The following is a 21300-nucleotide window of genomic DNA, read 5'->3' on the forward strand; positions in this document are numbered from 1 at the left end:
GAGCGTCTCGTCTGCAGTTCTTGGATCAGAAGATGAAAAACAGAACAAGTCCAGGAGAGCAGGGAGAGAGAAACAGTCCCCACACTACACATGGAGAGCATGGAGAGAGTAACAGGCCCCGCACTACAAATGGAGAGCAGGGAGAGAGTAACAGGCCCCGCACTACACATGGAGAGCAGGGAGAGAGTAACAGGCCCCGCACTACACATGGAGAGCAGGGAGAGAGTAACAGGCCCCGCACTACACATGGAGAGCAGGGAGAGAGTAACAGGCCCCGCACTACACATGGAGAGCATGGAGAGAGTAACAGGCCCCGCACTACAAATGGAGAGCAGGGAGAGAGAAACAGGCCCCGCACTACACATGGAGGGCAGGGAGAGAGTAACAGGCCCCGCACTACACATGGAGAGCAGGGAGAGAGTAACAGGCCCCGCACTACACATGGAGAGCAGGGAGAGAGTAACAGGCCCCGCACTACACATGGAGAGCAGGGAGAGAGTAACAGGCACCGCACTACAAATGGAGAGCAGGGAGAGAGAAACAGGCCCTGCACTACACATGGAGAGCAGGGAGAGAGTAACAGGCCCCGCACTACACATGGAGAGCAGGGAGAGAATAACGGGCCCCGCACAACACATGGAGAGCAGGGAGAGAATAACGGGCCCCGCACAACACATGGAGAGCAGGGAGAGTGTAACGGGCCCCGCACAACACATGGAGAGCAGGGAGAGAGAAACAAGCCCCGCTCTACACATGGAGGGCAGGGAGAGAGGAACAGACCCCGCTCTACACATGGAGGGCAGGGAGAGAATAACGGGCCCCGCTCTACACATGGAGGGCAGGGAGAGAGGAACAGACCCCGCACTACATATGGAGGGCAGGGAGAGAGGAACAGACCCCGCACTACACATGGAGAGCAGGGAGAGAGAAACAGGCCCAGCGCTACACATGGAGAGCAGGGAGAGAATAACAGGCCCCGCGCTACAAATGGAGAGCAGGGAGAGAGTAACAGGCCCCGCACTACACATGGAGGGCAGGGAGAGAGTAACAGGCCCCGCACTACACATGGAGAGCAGGGAGATAGTAACAGGCCACGCACTACAAATGGAGAGCAGGGAGAGAGAAACAGGCCCCGCACTACACATGGAGGGCAGGGAGAGAGTAACAGGCCCCGCACTACACATGGAGAGCAGGGAGAGAGTAACAGGCCCCGCGCTACACATGGAGAGCAGGGAGAGAATAACAGGCCCCGCGCTACAAATGGAGAGCAGGGAGAGAGTAACAGGCCCCGCGCTACACATGGAGAGCAGGGAGAGAGTAACAGTCCCCGCACTACACATGGAGAGCAGGGAGAGTGTAACAGGCCCCGAACTACACATGGAGAGCATGGAGAGAGTAAAAGGCCCCGCACTACACATGGAGAGAGTAACAGGCCCCACACTACAAATGGAGAGCAGGGAGAGAGTAACAGGCCCCGCGCTACACATGGAGGGCAGGGAGAGAGTAACAGGCCCCGCGCTACACATGGAGAGCAGGGAGAGAATAACAGGCCCCGCGCTACAAATGGAGAGCATGGAGAGAGTAACAAGCCCCGCACTACACATGGAGGGCAGGGAGAGAGTAACAGGCCCCGCACTACACATGGAGAGCAGGGAGAGAGTAACAGGCCACGCACTACAAATGGAGAGCAGGGAGAGAGAAACAGGCCCTGCACTACACATGGAGGGCAGGGAGAGAGTAACAGGCCCCGCACTACACATGGAGAGCAGGGAGAGAGTAACAGGCCCCGCGCTACACATGGAGAGCAGGGAGAGAATAACAGGCCCCGCGCTACAAGTGGAGAGCAGGGAGAGAGTAACAGGCCCCGCACTACACATGGAGGGCAGGGAGAGAGTAACAGGTCCCGCATTACACATGGAGAGCAGGGAGAGAGTAACAGGCCCCACACTACACAGGGAGAGAGAAACAGGCCCCGCACTACAAATGGAGAGCAGGGAGAGAGTAAAAGGCCCCGCACTACACATGGAGAGCAGGGAGAGAGTAACAGGCCCCGCACTACACATGGAGGGCAGGGAGAGAGTAACAGGCCCCGCACTACACATGGAGGGCAGGGAGAGAGAAACAGGCCCCATACTACACATGGAGAGCAGGGAGAGAGTAACAGACCCCGCACAACACATGGAGAGCAGGGAGAGAGTAACAGGCCCCGAACTACACGTGGAGAGCAGGGAGAGAGAAAAAGGCCCCGCACTACGCATGGAGGGCAGGGAGAGAGAAACAGGCCCCGCACTACACATGGAGGGCAGGGAGAAACAGGCCCCGCACTACACATGGAGGGCAGGGAGAGAGTAACAGACCCCGCACTACACATGGAGGGCAGGGAGAGAGAAACAGGCCCCATACTACACATGGAGAGCAGGGAGAGAGTAACAGGCCCCGCACTACACATGGAGAGCAGGGAGAGAATAACAGGCCCCGCACAACACATGGAGAGCAGGGAGAGAGTAACAGGCCCCGCACTACACATGGAGAGCAGGGAGAGAGAAACAAGCCCCGTGCTACACATGGAGGGCAGGGAGAGAGAAACAGGCCCCGCGCTACAAATGGAGAGCAGGGAGAGAGTAACAGGCCCCGCACTGTTGTGAATTCCGCTCTTGGGCTCCCTCCGGTGGTTGTAAGTGGCACTTTTGTGAGTTCTGCTCTTGGGCTCCCTCTTGTGGTTTCAAGTGGTATGGCTGCTCCTTGGAGTTAGCTGTCTTCAGCTGCTTCCACTGATCGTCTTTTCTGCTCAGCTATTTATGCCTGGCTCTGTCCTTCAGCCAGTGCCACTTGTAAATGGTTCCTGGTTGGATTCACATCTCTTTGGATTTCCCTGTTATCCGCACCAGTTCAGCAAAGCTAAGTTTTTGCTTGCTCTTTTCTGTTCACAGATTGTGGACTTATCCGTTCTGTGCTTCTATGTTTGTCCAGCGTTATCAGTATGAATTAATTCTGTCTTGTTGGAAGCTCTGGGAAGCAGATTTACCCTCCACACCTTTAGTCAGGTGTGGAGTTTTTTAGTAAACTCTGCGTGGATTTTTGTAGTGTTTTATACTGACCGCACAGTATTCCATCCTGTCCTATCTATCAAGCTAGACTGGCCTCCTGTGCTCATCCTGGTTTCATTCTGTGTATGTCATTATTTGTGGGGGGCTAATCTATCCTTTGGGGATTTTCTCTGAGGCAAGATAGTTTTCCTGCTTCTATCTTTAGGGGTAGTTAGCTCTTAGGCTGTGACGAGGTGCCTAGGGAGAGTTAGGAGCATCCCACGGCTACTTCTAGTGTTGTGTTGAGCTTAGGGACTGCGGTCAGTACAGTTACCACTTCCTTCAGAGCTCGTTCCATGTTGCTCCTAAACCACCAGATCATAACGCCGTTCTACACATGGAGAGCAGGGAGAGAGAAACAGGCCCTGCACTACGCATGGAGAGCAGGGAGAGTGTAACAGGCCCCGCGCTACACATGGAGAGCAGGGAGAGAGAAACAGGCCCCGCACTACACATCGAGAGCAGGGAGAGAGTAAAAGGCCCCATACTACACATGGAGAGCAAGGAGAGAGAAACAGGTCCCATACTACACATGGAGAGCAAGGAGAGAGAAACAGGCCCCATACTACACATGGAGAGCAAGGAGAGAGAAACAGGCCCCGCACTACACAGGGAGAGCAAGGAGAGAGAAACAGGCCCCATACTACACATGGAGAGCAAGGAGAGAGAAACAGGCCCCACACTACACATGGAGAGCAAGGAGAGAGAAACAGGCCCCACACTACACATGGAGAGCAGGGAGAGAGTAACAGGCCCCGCACTACACAGGGAGAGAGTAACAGGCCCCGCACTACACAGGGAGAGAGTAACAGGCCTCTAATACCCAAGGAAGACTGAGATCAACAGACCCTGCACTAGATAGTTGCCTGACCTCAGTAATAGCTGATAACAGGGAGTAATAGATTGTAGTCTCCTCCCCCAGTAATGGCTGATAACAGGGAGTAATAGATTGTAGTCTCCTCCCCAGTAATGGCTGATAACAGGGAGTAATAGACTGTAGTCTCCTCCCCAGTAATGGCTGATAACAGGGAGTAATAGATTGTAGTCTCCTCCCCAGTAATGGCTGATAACAGGGAGTAATAGACCGTAGTCTCCTCCCCAGTAATGGCTGATAACAGGGAGTAATAGATTGTAGTCTCCTCCCCCAGTAATGGCTGATAACAGGGAGTAATAGATTGTAGTCTCCTCCCCCAGTAATGGCTGATAACAGGGAGTAATAGATTGTAGTCTCCTCCCCAGTAATGGCTGATAACAGGGAGTAATAGACTGTAGTCTCCTCCCCAGTAATGGCTGATAACAGGGAGTAATAGATTGTAGTCTCCTCCCCAGTAATGGCTGATAACAGGGAGTAATAGATTGTAGTCTCCTCCCCAGTAATGGCTGATAACAGGGAGTAATAGACTGTAGTCTCCTCCCCAGTAATGGCTGATAACAGGAGTAATAGACTGTAGTCTCCCCCCCAGTAATGGCTGATAACAGGGAGTAATAGACTGTAGTCTCCTCCCCAGTAATGGCTGATAACAGGAGTAATAGACTGTAGTCTCCCCCCCAGTAATGGCTGATAACAGGGAGTAATAGATTGTAGTCTCCTCCCCAGTAATGGCTGATAACAGGGAGTAATAGACTGTAGTCTCCTCCCCAGTAATGGCTGATAACAGGGAGTAATAGATTGTAGTCTCCTCCCCAGTAATGGCTGATAACAGGGAGTAATAGATTGCAGTCTCCTCCCCCAGTAATGGCTGATAACAGGGAGTAATAGATTGTAGTCTCCTCCCCAGTAATGGCTGATAACAGGGAGTAATAGATTGTAGTCTCCTCCCCCAGTAATGGCTGATAACAGGGAGTAATAGATTGTAGTCTCCTCCCCCAGTAATGGCTGATAACAGGGAGTAATAGATTGTAGTCTCCCCCCCAGGAATGGCTGATAACAGGGAGTAATAGATTGTAGTCTCCTCCCCCAGTAATGGCTGATAACAGGGAGTAATAGATTGTAGTCTCCTCCCCAGTAATGGCTGATAACAGGGAGTAATAGATTGTAGTCTCCTCCCCAGTAATGGCTGATAACAGGGAGTAATAGATTATAGTCTCCTCCCCAGTAATGGCTGATAACAGGGAGTAATAGATTGTAGTCTCCTCCCCAGTAATGGCTGATAACAGGGAGTAATAGATTGTAGTCTCCTCCCCAGTAATGGCTGATAACAGGGAGTAATAGATTGTAGTATCCTCCCCAGTAATGGCTGATAACAGGGAGTAATAGACTGTAGTATCCTCCCCAGTAATGGCTGATAACAGGGAGTAATAGATTGCAGTCTCCCCCCAGTAATGGCTGATAACAGGAGTAATAGACTGTAGTCTCCTCCCCAGTAATGGCTGATAACAGGGAGTAATAGATTGTAGTCTCCCCCAGTAATGGCTGATAACAGGGAGTAATAGATTGTAGTCTCCTCCCCAGTAATGGCTGATAACAGGGAGTAATAGATTGTAGTCTCCTCCCCCAGTAATGGCTGATAACAGGGAGTAATAGATTGTAGTCTCCCCCAGTAATGGCTGATAACAGGGAGTAATAGATTGTAGTCTCCTCCCCCAGTAATGGCTGATAACAGGGAGTAATAGATTGTAGTCTCCTCCCCCAGTAATGGCTGATAACAGGGAGTAATAGATTGTAGTCTCCTCCCCAGTAATGGCTGATAACAGGGAGTAATAGATTGTAGTCTCCTCCCCAGTAATGGCTGATAACAGGGAGTAATAGATTGCAGTCTCCTCCCCCAGTAATGGCTGATAACAGGGAGTAATAGATTGTAGTCTCCTCCCCCAGTAATGGCTGATAACAGGGAGTAATAGATTGTAGTCTCCTCCCCCAGTAATGGCTGATAACAGGGAGTAATAGATTGTAGTCTCCTCCCCAGTAATGGCTGATAACAGGGAGTAATAGATTGTAGTCTCCTCCCCCAGTAATGGCTGATAACAGGGAGTAATAGATTGTAGTCTCCTCCCCCAGTAATGGCTGATAACAGGGAGTAATAGATTGTAGTCTCCTCCCCAGTAATGGCTGATAACAGGGAGTAATAGATTGTAGTCTCCTCCCCCAGTAATGGCTGATAACAGGGAGTAATAGATTGTAGTCTCCTCCCCCAGTAATGGCTGATAACAGGGAGTAATAGATTGTAGTCTCCTCCCCAGTAATGGCTGATAACAGGGAGTAATAGATTGTAGTCTCCTCCCCAGTAATGGCTGATAACAGGGAGTAATAGATTGTAGTCTCCTCCCAGTAATGGCTGATAACAGGGAGTAATAGATTGTAGTCTCCTCCCCCAGTAATGGCTGATAACAGGGAGTAATAGATTGTAGTCTCCTCCCCCAGTAATGGCTGATAACAGGGAGTAATAGATTGTAGTCTCCTCCCCCAGTAATGGCTGATAACAGGGAGTAATAGATTGTAGTCTCCCCCCCAGTAATGGCTGATAACAGGGAGTAATAGATTGTAGTCTCCTCCCCAGTAATGGCTGATAACAGGGAGTAATAGATTGTAGTCTCCTCCCAGTAATGGCTGATAACAGGGAGTAATAGATTGTAGTCTCCTCCCCCAGTAATGGCTGATAACAGGGAGTAATAGATTGTAGTCTCCTCCCCAGTAATGGCTGATAACAGGGAGTAATAGATTGTAGTCTCCTCCCAGTAATGGCTGATAACAGGGAGTAATAGATTGTAGTCTCCTCCCCCAGTAATGGCTGATAACAGGGAGTAATAGATTGCAGTCTCCTCCCCAGTAATGGCTGATAACAGGGAGTAATAGATTGTAGTCTCCTCCCAGTAATGGCTGATAACAGGGAGTAATAGATTGTAGTCTCCTCCCCAGTAATGGCTGATAACAGGGAGTAATAGATTGTAGTCTCCTCCCCCAGTAATGGCTGATAACAGGGAGTAATAGATTGTAGTCTCCTCCCCCAGTAATGGCTGATAACAGGGAGTAATAGATTGTAGTCTCCTCCCCAGTAATGGCTGATAACAGGGAGTAATAGATTGTAGTCTCCTCCCCCAGTAATGGCTGATAACAGGGAGTAATAGATTGTAGTCTCCCCCCAGTAATGGCTGATAACAGGGAGTAATAGATTGTAGTCTCCTCCCCAGTAATGGCTGATAACAGGGAGTAATAGATTGTAGTCTCCTCCCCAGTAATGGCTGATAACAGGGAGTAATAGATTGTAGTCTCCTCCCCAGTAATGGCTGATAACAGGGAGTAATAGATTGTAGTCTCCTCCCAGTAATGGCTGATAACAGGGAGTAATAGATTGTAGTCTCCTCCCCAGTAATGGCTGATAACAGGGAGTAATAGATTGTAGTCTCCTCCCAGTAATGGCTGATAACAGGGAGTAATAGATTGTAGTCTCCTCTCCAGTAATGGCTGATAACAGGGAGTAATAGATTGTAGTCTCCTCCCCAGTAATGGCTGATAACAGGGAGTAATAGATTGTAGTCTCCTCCCAGTAATGGCTGATAACAGGGAGCTGTGGTGACTCTGGGCTGCTGTTCTCTGTTATCAGCCAGGTGCAGGCAGTACTTGTGAGGATTATGTGTACCGGAAGTGACGATATGCTGGGAATATGTGTCCTCTCCTGGCTCCTCCCCCAGGTGACAGAACCTTACACACAGTGGAGCGGCCTCTAGTGTTGGCTGCGGAGCATTACACTGACTGCCGCCGGACCCTGAAGTATCAGTAGAAGGCGGAGCTTAGCGAATGATCGGGGGCGTGGCGTACACATGCGGGGAGAGCAGCAGTCAGTGTGACTATGGCCGAGCACAGAGTGAGAGCTGCGGAGCCGGGAGACTGCGAGGAGATAGTGCGCATGATCCGGGTGAGGGAGGGACCGGGGGAGGGGGAGATTGCAGGGGGATAGTGCGCATGATCCGGGTGAGGGAGGGACCGGGGGAGGGGGAGATAGTGCGCATGATCCTGGTGAGGGAGGGACCGGGGGAGGGGGAGATAGTGCGCATGATCCTGGTGAGGGAGGGAGAGATTGCAGGGGGATAGTGCGCATGATCCGGGTGAGGGAGGGACCGGGGGAGGGGGAGATAGTGCGCATGATCCGGGTGAGGGAGGGACCGGGGGAGGGGGGAGATTGCAGGGGGATAGTGCGCATGATGCGGGTGAGGGAGGGACCGGGGGAGGGGGAGGCTGCGAGGGGTTTAGTGCACATGATTCGGGTGAAGGATGGACCGGGGGAGGCAGTGCGAGGGGATAGGGTGCATGGTCTGGGTGAGGGAGGGGGAGGTTGCAAGGACATAGTGCGCATGATCCGAATGAGGGAGGGGCCAGGTGTCAGGATTCACACCGTGACCGTCACCCCTACGTCACGGATCAGGGTGACTTTAGGCCAACAGACGGCTATCACATGTGCAGGGGGGCTTATCTTAGTTATCCCTCCACTTCACAATGTGATGAAAAACACACAAGTCTATGGACCTCTTAGTTTACAGCAGGGGCTTATTCTAGGTATCCCACTGCTTTTCTATATACCACGAACTGCAGGGATTTATATATATCCCGCTTACAGTTCCACTTAACACTTGCAGCTCTCTGGCGCCCCCCCTTACTCTCAGGTCAGATTAGGTACTGCACCCTGGGTAATTAGTCGCCAGAAAGGCTGCCTGCTATGTACTGGCTATTGGGCACGCTGCAGCGACGCGATAACTACTCCCACTCAGGCAGGAACAATAATTATCAACGCCGCAGTCGCTACAGCGTCACTCAACAGTCAGCACACGATCGCTGCCACCAGCTTCGATTAAACGGGTCCGAAGCTAACCCAACACAACAGTAACAGTAGCGTATTTCCCTTCAGAAGACTTAGGGTACGTTTTAGAGCAGGAAGAACGAAAAATAGTTATTTAAATATTTTACTCTGAAATTTAGGCAGTGTTTATAAAAAGGCATATAAAGATGTTACAATATGAGACAATTGAAAATATGTACAAAGGTAATTATAAAATAACAGGGGTTAAATAGGAAATCAACACTTACATGTGTTCAGATCATGGCAGGCAAAACCATGCTGGTGGGCAGAGCTCCCAAATGTCCCAATGCATCAGGACTGGCAGTGAAGGCTCCTCTGGTAAGACTCAGACTCCAGGCTGGGTTAAGGGTAGAGACTTTTAAACCCCAGCCTCCTGACATCACAAAAAGGGTTGGTTTCCTCGGACCCTCCCATCTCCTCAGACTCTCCAAAGTTAGCACAAAGGGGGGGATAGTGCGCATGATCCAGGTGAGGGAGGGACCGGGGGAGGGGGAGGCTGCGAGGGGACAATGCACATGATCCAGGTGAGGGAGGGGGAGGCTGAGAGGGGATAGTGCACATGATACGGGTGAGGGAGGGACCGGGGGAGGGGGAGGCTGCGAGGGGATAGTGCGCATGATCCGGGTGAGGGAGGGAGAGGGGGAGGCTGAGAGGGGATAGTGCGCATGATCCGGGTGAGGGAGGGACTGGGGGAGGGGGGAGATTGTGAGGGGATAGTGCGCATGATCCGGTAGAGGGACGGACCGAGGGATGGGGGAGACTGAAATGCGATGGTAGCGCGCATGATCAGGGAAGAGACTTACTGGGGGTAGGGGGAAGACTGCGATAAGATGATAGCGTGCATGATCCGGCGGAGGGACGAACCAGAGGAGGGGGTGACTGCGAGGAGATGATAGCGTGCATGATCCAGGGGAGGGACGGACCAGGGGAGGGGGCGACTTCGAGGAGATGATAGCGTGCATGATCCAGGGGAGGGACGGACCGGGGGAGGGGGGAGACTGCAAAGAGATGATAGCTCGCATGATCTTGGGGAGGGAGCGGGGAGATTTGTAGGGGATGTGTGAGAAACCTGGGGAGGGGGATGTGGGGCCCTGGGACCCGATGGAGGGGGGTTGTGAGGGGCTCAAGGACCAGGGGAGGGGATGTGGGGCCTGTGTGACTGGTTTCTGTTGCTTCATCTTCTTTCTCTGCAGGAATTGGCAGAATATGAGAACTTATCTGACCAGGTGAAGATGACGGCGGGAGGTGCGGACCTGGGAGTAGTAGTAGTAGCACTGGTGGGGGTGGTAGTGTTATGACTCCTCTCGGACCCTCTTCTTGTTTCTCCCCTACATTCAGGTCTTCGCCAGGATGGATTTGGTGACGCTCCGCTCTTCAGATGTTTAGTTGTGGAAAATGAAGATGAGGAGAAACGAGCGGCCGGTCAGTAACATGATGGCACCTTATACGGGGGGAGGACTCTCAGTAATGTAATCGCTCTGTATATGGGGGGCACAATGTCAGCAACAGCACAGTATACGGGGTAGACACCTGTGTGGTAGATGTCATCGATCTCATTCCCGGGATTGGTTTTTGCTCCCTGTGTGGTAGATGTCATCGGTCTTGTTCCCGGATTTTGCTCCCTGTGTGGTAGATGTCATCGGTCTCGTTCCCGGATTTTGCTCCCTGTGTGGTAGATGTCATCTGTCTCGTTCCCGGGTCGAATTTTACCACTTGTGTCGTAGATGTCATCGATCTCGTTTCCGGGTCCGGTTTTTGCTCCCTGTGTGGTAGATGTCTTCGGTCTCGTTCCCGGGGTGAATTTTGCTCCCTGTGTGTTAGATGTCATCGGTCTCATTCCTGGATCATTCCCACATTTTGCTCCTTGTGTGATAGACATCATCGGTCCCATTCCTGGGGTTGGTTTCTGCTCCCTGTGTGGTAGATGTCATCGGTCTCGTTGCCGGGGTCGTTTTTTGCCTCATTTGTGGTAGATGTCATCGGTCTCGTTCCCGGGGTCGTTTTTTGCCTCGTTTGTGGTAGATGTCATCGGTCTCGATCCCAGGGTCGTTTTTTTTCTCCCTGTGTGGTAGATGTCATCGGTCTCGTTGCCGGAACTGGATTTGCTCTCCGTGTGGTAGATATCATCTGTCTCGTTCCCGGGTCGAATTTTACCACTTGTGTCGTAGATGTCATCGATCTCGTTTCCGGGTCCGGTTTTTGCTCCCTGTGTGGTAGATGTCATCTGTCTCGTTCCCGGGTCGAATTTTACCACTTGTGTCGTAGATGTCATCGATCTCGTTTCCGGGTCCGGTTTTTGCTCCCTGTGTGGTAGATGTCTTCGGTCTCATTCCCGGGGTGAATTTTGCTCCCTGTGTGGTAGATGTCATCGGTCTCATTCCTGGATCATTCCCACATTTTGCTCCTTGTGTGATAGACATCATCGGTCCCATTCCTGGGGTTGGTTTCTGCTCCCTGTGTGGTACATGTCATCGGTCTCGTTGCCGGGGTCGTTTCTTGCCTCGTTTGTGGTAGATGTCATCGGTCTCGTTCCCGGGGTCGTTTTTTGCCTCGTTTGTGGTAGATGTCATCGGTCTCGATCCCAGGGTCGGTTTTTTGCTCCCTGTGTGGTAGATGTCATCAGTCTCGATCCCAGGGTCGGTTTTTTGCTCCCTGTGTGGTAGATGTCATTGGTCTCGTTGCCGGGGTCGTTTTTTGCCTCGTTTGTGGTAGATGTCATCGGTCTCGTTCCCGGGGTCGTTTTTTGCCTCGTTTGTGGTAGATGTCATCGGTCTCGATTCCAGGGTCGGTTTTTTGCTCCCTGTGTGGTAGATGTCATCGGTCTCGTTGCCGGAACTGGATTTTGCTCCCTGTGTGGTAGATGTCATCTGTCTCATTCCTGGGGTCGGTATTTGCTCCCTGTGTGGTAGATGTCATTGGTCTCGTTCCCGGTTTTTGCTCCCTCTGTGGAACATGTCATTTGTCTTGTTCCCGGGTTCGGAATTTGCTCCCTGTGTGGTAGATGTCATCTGTCTCGTTCCCAGGACTGCATTTTGCTCCCTGTGTGGTAGATGTCATCAGTCTTGTTCCTAGGACTGGACTTTTCTGCCTGAGTGGTAGATGTCATGTTCTCAGGGTTGTTTTTTTCTCCTTGTGTGGTAGATCTCATCGGTCTCACTCCCGGGATCGTTTTTTGCTCCCTGTTTGGTAGATGTCATCAGTCTTGTTCCCGGTTTTTGCCCCCTGTGTGGTAGATGTCATCTGTCTTGTTCCCGGGGTTTAATTTTACCACCTGTGTGATAGATGTCATCAGTATCATTCCCGGGACTGGATTTTTCTCCCTGTGTGGTAGATGTCATTGGTCTCATTCCCAGGGTCAGATGTTGCTCCCTGTGTGGTGGATGTCATCTGTCTCTTTCCCGGGACCACATTTTGCTCCCTGTGTGGTAGATGTCATCGGTCTTGTTCCCGGAGTCGGTTTTTGCTCCCTGTGTGGTAGATGTCATTGGTCTCGTTTCCGGGGCCGGTTTCTGCTCCCTGTTTGTGATAGATGTCATTGGTCTCGTTCCCGGGGTCGGCTTCTGCTCCCTGTGTGGTAGGTGTCATCAGTCTCGTTCCTGGGACTGGATTTTGCTCCCTGTGTGGTAGATGTCATCAGTTTCATTCCCAGAACTGGATTTTGCTCCCTGTGTGGTAGATGTCATCGGTCTCGTTCCCGGGACTGGATTTTGCTCCCTGTGTGGTAGATGTCATCAGTTTCATTCCCAGAACTGGATTTTGCTCCCTGTGTGGTAGATGTCATCGGCCTCATTCCCGGATTTTGCTCCCTGTGTGGTAGATGTCATCGGTCTCGTTCCCGGGACTGGATTTTGCTCCCTGTGTGGTAGATGTCATCGGTCTCGTTCCCGGGGCTGGATTTTGCTCCCTGTGTGGTAGATGTCATCGGTCTCGTATTCGGGACCGGTTTTTGCTCCCTGTGTGGTAGATGTCATTGGTCTCGTATTCGGGACCGGTTTTTGCTCCCTGTGTGGTAGATGTCATCGGTCTCGTATTCGGGACCGGTTTTTGCTCCCTGTGTGGTAGATGTCATTGGTCTCGTATTCGGGACCGGTTTTTGCTCCCTGTGTGGTAGATGTCATCGGTCTCATTCTCGGGGACGGTTTGTGCTCCCTGTGTGGTAGATGTCATCGGTCTCATTCTCGGGGACGGTTTGTGCTCCCTCTTTGTGATAGATGTCATCGGTCTCGTTTCCGGGGCCGGTTTCTGCTCTTTGTGTGGTAGATGTTATCGGTCTCGTTCCCGGGGTCGGCTTCTGCTCCCTGTGTGGTAGATGTCATTGGTCTCGTTCCCTGGGCCGGTTTCTGCTCTTTGTGTGGTAGATGTCATTGGTCTCGTTCCCTGGGCCGGTTTCTGCTCTTTGTGTGGTAGATGTCATTGGTCTCGTTCCCTGGGCCGGTTTCTGCTCTCTGTGTGGTAGATGTCATTGGTCTCGTTCCCTGGGCCGGTTTCTGCTCTTTGTGTGGTAGATGTCATTGGTCTCATTTTCGGGGTCGGTTTTTGCTCCCCGTGTGGTAGATGTCATCGGCCTCATTCCCGGATTTTGCTCCCTGTGTGGTAGATGTCATCGGTCTCGTTCCCGGGGCCGGTTTCTGCTCCCTGTGTGGTAGATGTCATTGGTCTCATTTCCGGGGTTGGTTTTAGCTACCTGTGTGGTAGATGTCATTGGTCTTGTTCCCGGGACTGGATTTTGCTCCCTGTGTGGTAGATGTTATCGGTCTCGTTCACGGGACTGGATTTTGCTCCCTGTGTGGTAGATGTCATCAGTCTCCTTCCCGGGACTGGATTTTGCTCCGTGTGTGGTTGATTTCATTGGTCTCGTTCCTGGATTTTGCTCCCTGTGTGGTAGATGTCATCGGTCTCGTATTCGGGACCGGATTTTGCTCCCTGTGTGATAGACGTCATTGGTCTCGTTTCCGGGGCCGGTTTCTGCTCCCTGTGTGGTAGATGTCATCGGTCTCATTCTCGGGGACGGTTTGTGCTCCCTCTTTGTGATAGATGTCATCGGTCTCGTTTCCGGGGCCGGTTTCTGCTCTTTGTGTGGTAGATGTTATCGGTCTCGTTCCCGGGGTCGGCTTCTGCTCCCTGTGTGGTAGATGTCATTGGTCTCGTTCCCTGGGCCGGTTTCTGCTCTTTGTGTGGTAGATGTCATCAGTCTTGTTCCCTGAGCCGTTTTTTACTCCCCATGTGGTAGATGTCATCAGTCTCGTTCCCGGGGTCTGTTTTTACTCCTCGCGTGGTTGATGTCATCAGTCTCGTTCCCGGGGTCGGCTTCTGCTCCCCGTGTGGTAGATGTCATTTGTCTCATTTTCGGGGACGGTTTCTGCTCCCTGTTTGTGGTAGATGTCATTGGTCTCGTTCCCTGGGCCGGTTTCTGCTCCCTCTTTGTGATAGATGTCATCGGTCTCGTTTCCGGGGCCGGTTTCTGCTCTTTGTGTGGTAGATGTCATCAGTCTCGTTCCCGGGGTCGGCTTCTGCTCCCCGTGTGGTAGATGTCATCGGTCTCATTCTCGGGGTCGGCTTCTGCTCCCTGTGTGGTAGATGTCATCGGTCTCGTTCCCTGGGCCGGTTTCTGCTCTTTGTGTGGTAGATGTCATCGGTCTCGTTCCCTGGGCCGGTTTCTGCTCTTTGTGTGGTAGATGTCATCGGTCTCGTTCCCTGGGCCGGTTTCTGCTCTTTGTGTGGTAGATGTCATCAGTCTCGTTCCCGGGGTCGGCTTCTGCTCCCTGTGTGGTAGATGTCATCGGTCTCGTTCCCGAGACTGGATTTTGCTCCCTGTGTGGTAGATGTCATCGGTCTCGTATTCGGGACCGGATTTTGCTCCCTGTGTGGTAGATGTCATCGGTCTCGTTCCCGGGACTGGATTTTGCTCCCTGTGTGGTAGATGTCATCGGTCTCGTATTCGGGACCGGATTTTGCTCCCTGTGTGGTAGATGTCATCGGTCTCGTTCCCGGGACTGGATTTTGCTCCCTGTGTGGTAGATGTCATCGGTCTCGTATTCGGGGTCGGATTTTGCTCCCTGTGTGGTAGATGTCATCAGTCTCGTTCCCGGGGTCGGTTTCTGCTCTTTGTGTGGTAGATGTCATCGGTCTCATTCCCGGGGTCGGCTTCTGCTCCCTGTGTGGTAGATGTCATCGGTCTCATTCCCGGGGTCGGCTTCTGCTCCCTGTGTGATAGATGTCATCGGTCTCGTTCCCGGGGTCTGTTTCTGCTCCCCGTGTGGTAGATGTCATCGGTCTCATTCTCGGGGTCGGCTTCTGCTCCCTGTGTGGTAGATGTCATTGGTCTCGTTCCCTGGGCCGGTTTCTGCTCTTTGTGTGGTAGATGTCATCGGTCTCATTCTCGGGGTCGGCTTCTGCTCCCTGTGTGGTAGATGTCATCAGTCTCGTTCCCGGGGTCGGTTTCTGCTCTTTGTGTGGTAGATGTCATCAGTCTCGTTCCCGGGGTCGGTTTCTGCTCTTTGTGTGGTAGATGTCATCAGTCTCGTTCCCGGGGTCGGTTTCTGCTCCCCGTGTGGTAGATGTCATCAGTCTCGTTCCCGGGGTCGGTTTCTGCTCTTTGTGTGGTAGATGTCATCGGTCTCGTTCCCTGGGCCGGTTTCTGCTCCCTGTGTGATAGATGTCATCGGTCTCATTCTCGGGGTCGGCTTCTGCTCCCCGTGTGGTAGATGTCATTTGTCTCATTTTCGGGGTCGGTTTTTGCTCCCTGTGTGATAGATGTCATCGGTCTCGTTTCCGGGGCCGGTTTCTGCTCTTTGTGTGGTAGATATCATCAGTCTCGTTCCCGGGGTCGGTTTCTGCTCCCCGTGTGGTAGATGTCATCAGTCTCGTTCCCGGGGTCGGTTTCTGCTCTTTGTGTGGTAGATGTCATCAGTCTCGTTCCCGGGGTCGGTTTCTGCTCCCCGTGTGGTAGATGTCATCAGTCTCGTTCCCGGGGTCGGTTTCTGCTCTTTGTGTGGTAGATGTCATCAGTCTCGTTCCCGGGGTCGGTTTCTGCTCTTTGTGTGGTAGATGTCATCAGTCTCGTTCCCGGGGTCGGTTTCTGCTCCCCGTGTGGTAGATGTCATCAGTCTCGTTTCCGGGGCCGGTTTCTGCTCTTTGTGTGGTAGATATCATCAGTCTCGTTCCCGGGGTCGGTTTCTGCTCCCCGTGTGGTAGATGTCATCGGTCTCGTTCCCTGGGCCGGTTTCTGCTCCCTGTGTGATAGATGTCATCAGTCTCGTTCCCGGGGTCGGTTTCTGCTCTTTGTGTGGTAGATGTCATCGGTCTCGTTCCCGGGGTCGGCTTCTGCTCCCTGTGTGATAGATGTCATCGGTCTCGTTCCTGGGGTCTGTTTCTGCTCTTTGTGTGGTAGATGTCATCGGTCTCGTTCCTGGGGTCTGTTTCTGCTCTTTGTGTGGTAGATGTCATCGGTCTCGTTCCTGGGGTCTGTTTCTGCTCTTTGTGTGGTAGATGTCATCGGTCTCATTCTCGGGGTCGGCTTCTGCTCCCTGTGTGATAGATGTCATTGGTCTCGTTCCCTGGGCCGGTTTCTGCTCCCTGTGTGGTAGATGTCATCGGTCTCGTTCCCTGGGCCGGTTTCTGCTCTTTGTGTGGTAGATGTCATCGGTCTCGTTCCCTGGGCCGGTTTCTGCTCCCTGTGTGGTAGATGTTATCGGTCTCGTTTCCGGGGCCAGTTTCTGCTCTTTGTGTGGTAGATGTCATCGGTCTCGTTCCCTGGGCCGGTTTCTGCTCTTTGTGTGGTAGATGTCATCAGTCTCGTTCCCTGAGCCGTTTTTTACTCCCCGTGTGGTAGATGTCATTGGTCTCATTTTCGGGGTCGGTTTTTGCTCCCCGTGTGGTAGATGTCATCAGCCTCATAAACTGTGGCAAGCCCCCCGGTCTACAGCCGTCATAGCAGATGTGTAGTAGGAGATCGTCCATCGCTGACCCCTCCTCTGTCTCTTCCAGGACCCCGACTGGTGGGCTACGCTCTGTCCTTCTTCACCTATAGCACCTGGGAGGGGCGGGCGCTCTACCTGGAGGACCTGTACGTCATGCCGGAGTACCGAGGTACCTGCCTGCCAGCTGCACCCACAGCAGCACAGAGGGTTTCAGCAGAGGAGCGCACAGTGAACACATTGTGTGGCAGGAAAGCAACATTTCCCCAAGACCTGTACATGGAGAAGCAGCACAGAGTATTTCAGTATTTCTCACCAGTCACCTCCAGAGCTGCTCTCCCTGTGCTTTTCTCACTGTCTCCCTTCTGTAGTGTGGTGTGTGACCAGCAGTGGGGTAGTATGACTGCTCCTGCCCTGTGTGTAACCCTCCTGTCTTGCAGGCAGAGGCATCGGCTCCCGTCTGTTTGCTGCTGTCGCAGAGGTGAGTAGTCGGTGACTGTGGGACTCTGCTTATTTGACTGTAGTAGGTGACTGTGTTATTACAGCATTATAGATTACTAGATTGTGGCCCGATTCTAACGCATCGGGTATTCTAGAATATGCATGTCCCCATAGTACAGTTAGGGCCAGAAATATTTGGACAGTGACACAATTTTCGCGAGTTGGGCTCTGCATGCCACCACATTGGATTTGAAATGAAACCTCTACAACAGAATTCAAGTGCAGATTGTAACGTTTAATTTGAAGGGTTGAACAAAAATATCTGATAGAAAATGTAGGAATTGTACACATTTCTTTACAAACACTCCACATTTTAGGAGGTCAAAAGTAATTGGACAAATAAACATAACCCAAACAAAATCTTTTTATTTTCAATATTTTGTTGCAAATCCTTTGGAGGCAATCACTGCCTTAAGTCTGGAACCCATGGACATCACCAAACGCTGGGTTTCCTTCTTCTTAATGCTTTGCCAGGCCTTTACAGCCGCAGCCTTCGGGTCTTGCTTGTTTGTGGGTCTTTCCGTCTTAAGTCTGGATTTGAGCAAGTGAAATGCATGCTCAATTGGGTTTAGATCTGGAGATTGACTTGGCCATTGCAGAATGTGCCACTTTTTGGCACTCATGAACTCCTGGGTAGCTTTGGCTGTATGCTTGGGGTCATTGTCCATCTGTACTATGAAGCGCCGTCCAATCAACTTTGCAGCATTTGGCTGAATCTGGGCTGAAAGTATATCCCGGTCCACTTCAGAATTCATCCGGCTACTCTTGTCTGCTCTTATGTCATCAATAAACACAAGTGACCCAGTGCCATTGAAAGCCATGCATGCCCATGCCATCACGTTGCCTCCACCATGTTTTACAGAGGATGTGGTGTGCCTTGGATCATGTGCCGTTCCCTTTCTTCTCCCATCATTCTGGTCCAGGTTGATCTTTGTCTCATCTGTCCATAGAATACTTTTCCAGAACTGAGCTGGCTTCTTGAGGTGTTTTTCTGTCTATTTTTGGTATTGATGAATGGTTTGCATCTAGATGTGAACCCTTTGTATTTACTGTCATGGAGTCTTCTCTTTACTGTTGACTTAGAGACAGATACACCTACTTCACTGAGAGTGTTCTGGACTTCAGTTGATGTTGTGAACGGGTTCTTCTTCACCAAATTAAGTATGCGGCGATCATCCACCACTGTTGTCATCCGTGGACGCCCAGGCCTTTTTGAGTTCCCAAGCTCACCAGTCAATTCCTTTTTTCTCAGAATGTACCCAACTGTTGATTTTGCTACTCCAAGCATGTCTGCTATCTCTCTGATGGATTTTTTTCTTTTTTTTCAGCCTCAGGATGTTCTGCTTCACCTCAATTGAGAGTTCCTTTGACCGCATGTTGTCTGCTCACAGCAACAGCTTCCAAATGCAAAACCACACACCTGGAATCCACCCCTGACCTTTTAACTACTTCATTGATTACAGGTTAACGAGGGAGACGCCTTCAGAGTTAATTGCAGCCCTTAGAGTCAATTGTCCAATTACTTTTGGTCCCTTGAAAAAGAGGACGCTATGCATTACAGAGCTATGATTCCTAAACACTTTCTCCGATTTGGATGTGGAAACTATCATATTGCAGCTGGGAGTGTGCACTTTCAACCCATATTATATATATAATTGTATTTCTGAACATGTTTTTGTAAACAGCTAAAATAACAAAACTTGTGTCACTGTCCAAATATTTCTGGCCCTAACTGTATATGGACAATGATGATTCCAGAATTCGCGGCAGACTGTGCCTGTCGCTGATTGGTCGCGGCAACCTTTATGACATCATCGTCGCCATGGCAACCATTATGACATCTACATCGATACTGTGCCCGTCGCTGAATCAGAGATGCGGGATGTCTACGTCCTTTATGACATCATCGTCGCTGTGCCCGTCGCTGATTGGTCGACCAATCAGAGATGCGGGATTTCCAGGACAGACAGACTGACAGACAGACAGACGGAAAAACCCTTAGACAATTATATATATAGATTCTGATCTATTGGTGGCTCTGGTAATCCGGCGCCAGTCTGTAACCACACGGCATCCGCCATTGTCTGGTGTGGGACTTGTATAATCTGTCAGTAGTTATATCCTCCATGTAGCTGCCTGACATTAGGGTCTCGCCTCCTTGTTCCTCTTTAGCTCTGCCTGACATTAGGGTCTCGCCTCCTTGTTCCTCTTTAGCTCTGCCTGACGTTAGGGTCTCTCCTCCCTGTCCCTCTCTTGTTCTGCCTGACGTTGGGGTCTCTCCTTGTCCCTCTCTAGCTCTGCGCTATGTTGGTGTCTCTCATCCTTGTCTCTCTCTTGCTCTGCTTGACGTTGGGGTCTCTCGTTCTTGTCCCACTCTAGTTCTGCCTGATATTGGGGTCTCCTTGTCCCTCTCTAGCTCTGACGTTGGGGTCTCTCCTCCTGGTTTGTCTCTAGCTCTGCCTGACGTTGTGGTCTCTCCTGTTTGTTCATCTCTAGCTCTGCTGATGTTGGGGTCTCTCCTCCTTGTCCCTCTCTAGAGCTGCTTGACGTTGGGGTCTCCTCCTTGTCCCTCTCTAGCTGTGTCTGACGTTGGGGTCTCTCCCCTTAGTCCCTCTTTAGCTCTGCCCGACATTGGGGGTCTCTCCTGTTGTGATTTCTGTGGCTGAATTCACTCCTGTGGTCACAAGTGGTACTGCAGCTTCTGAGCTTCCTCCCTCAGGTGTTCTGGTGAGCTCGTTAACTGCTTCATTACTTAACTCCGCCTGATGCTGCTATCCTTGCTCCTTGTCAATGTTTCAGTGATGGATCTGAGCTTCTCCTGATTGTTCCTGTGACCTGCTGCTCTGTATAGCTAAGTGCCTTTTGCTTTTTTGTTGCTTTTTTTCTGTCCAGCTTGTCTTTTGTTTTTGCTGGAAGCTCTGAGACGCAAAGGGTGTACCGCCGTGCCGTTAGTTCGGCACGGTGGGTCTTTTTTGCCCCCTTTGCGTGGTTTTGCTTTAGGGTTTTTTGTAGACTGCAAAGTTCGCTTTACTGTCCTCGCTCTGTCCTAGAATATCGGGCCCCACTTTGCTGAATCTATTTCATCCCTATGTTTTGTCTTTTCATCTTACTCACAGTCATTATATGTGGGGGGCTGCCTTTTCCTTTGGGGAATTTCTCTGGGGCAAGTCAGGCCTATTTTTCTATCTTCAGGCTAGCTAGTTTCTTAGGCTGTGCCGAGTTGCCTAGGTAGTTGTTAGGCGCAATCCACAGCCGCTTTTAGTTGTGTTTAGGATAGGATCAGGTGTGCAGTCTACAGAGTTTCCACGTCTCAGAGCTCGTTCTTGTATTTTTGGGTATTTGTCAGATCACTGTGTGCGCTCTGATCGCTAAGCACACTGTGTTTCTGGATTGCCTTCATAACACCTGTCTTTAGCAAACATAACAGTACAAGGAGCCTAACTAATGATTCTCAATAGAGGGAAAGAAAAAGTTCTGACATCATTTTTTTTTTTTTCTCTGCTCTGTGTTCACTTTTTTTTTTTTTTTTTCCCCCTAGACATTTGGGTGATTCTGGACACAGGTTTGGACATGGATATTCAGGGTCTGTGCTCTTCAATGGATAATCTCGTTATAAATGTACAAAAAATTCAAGATACTATTGATCAGAAATCTATGTTAGAACCAAGAATTCCTATTCCTGATTTGTTTTTTGGAGATAGAACTAAGTTTCTAAGTTTCAAAAATAATTGTAAGCTATTTCTGGCCTTGAAACCTCATTCTTCTGGTAATCCTATTCAACAGGTTTTGATTATTATTTCTTTTTTGCGCGGCGACCCTCAAGACTGGGCATTTTCTCTTGCGCCAGGAGACCCTGCATTGAGTAGTGTCGATGCGTTTTTCCTGGCGCTCGGATTGCTGTACGATGAGCCTAATTCAGTGGATCAGGCTGAGAAAAATTTGCTGGCTTTGTGCCAGGGTCAGGATGATATAGAAGTATATTGTCAGAAATTTAGGAAATGGTCA

The 21300-nt window shown here is 51.0% G+C and overlaps 1 protein-coding gene across 8 annotated transcripts in view; it reads left to right on the forward strand.

Moving 5' to 3' along the window:
• The first annotated feature begins 7808 nt into the window (after nucleotides 1–7808).
• The window catches only part of LOC138677451 (thialysine N-epsilon-acetyltransferase-like), a 119614-nt gene continuing 106122 nt past the window's right edge, over nucleotides 7809–21300 (forward strand). For 2 of the 8 annotated variants that reach the window (XM_069767598.1, XM_069767605.1), the window contains exons 1-5: nucleotides 7809–7939; nucleotides 10072–10123; nucleotides 10217–10300; nucleotides 16865–16966; nucleotides 17235–17275. In XM_069767598.1, coding sequence (XP_069623699.1) covers nucleotides 7874–7939; nucleotides 10072–10123; nucleotides 10217–10300; nucleotides 16865–16966; nucleotides 17235–17275 — 345 coding nt within the window. In that variant the 5' untranslated portion in view covers nucleotides 7809–7873. Of the gene's footprint in view, nucleotides 7940–8152; nucleotides 8175–9103; nucleotides 9197–9474; nucleotides 9503–9532; nucleotides 9553–9592; nucleotides 9609–10070; nucleotides 10124–10216; nucleotides 10301–16864; nucleotides 16967–17234; nucleotides 17276–21300 lie in introns of those variants that run through there. The other 6 variants (XM_069767599.1, XM_069767600.1, XM_069767597.1 and 3 more) reach the window with 6 other exon arrangements.

Source organism: Ranitomeya imitator, chromosome 4 (assembly GCF_032444005.1).
Source record: "Ranitomeya imitator isolate aRanImi1 chromosome 4, aRanImi1.pri, whole genome shotgun sequence".
Lineage (NCBI taxonomy): Eukaryota > Metazoa > Chordata > Amphibia > Anura > Dendrobatidae > Ranitomeya > Ranitomeya imitator.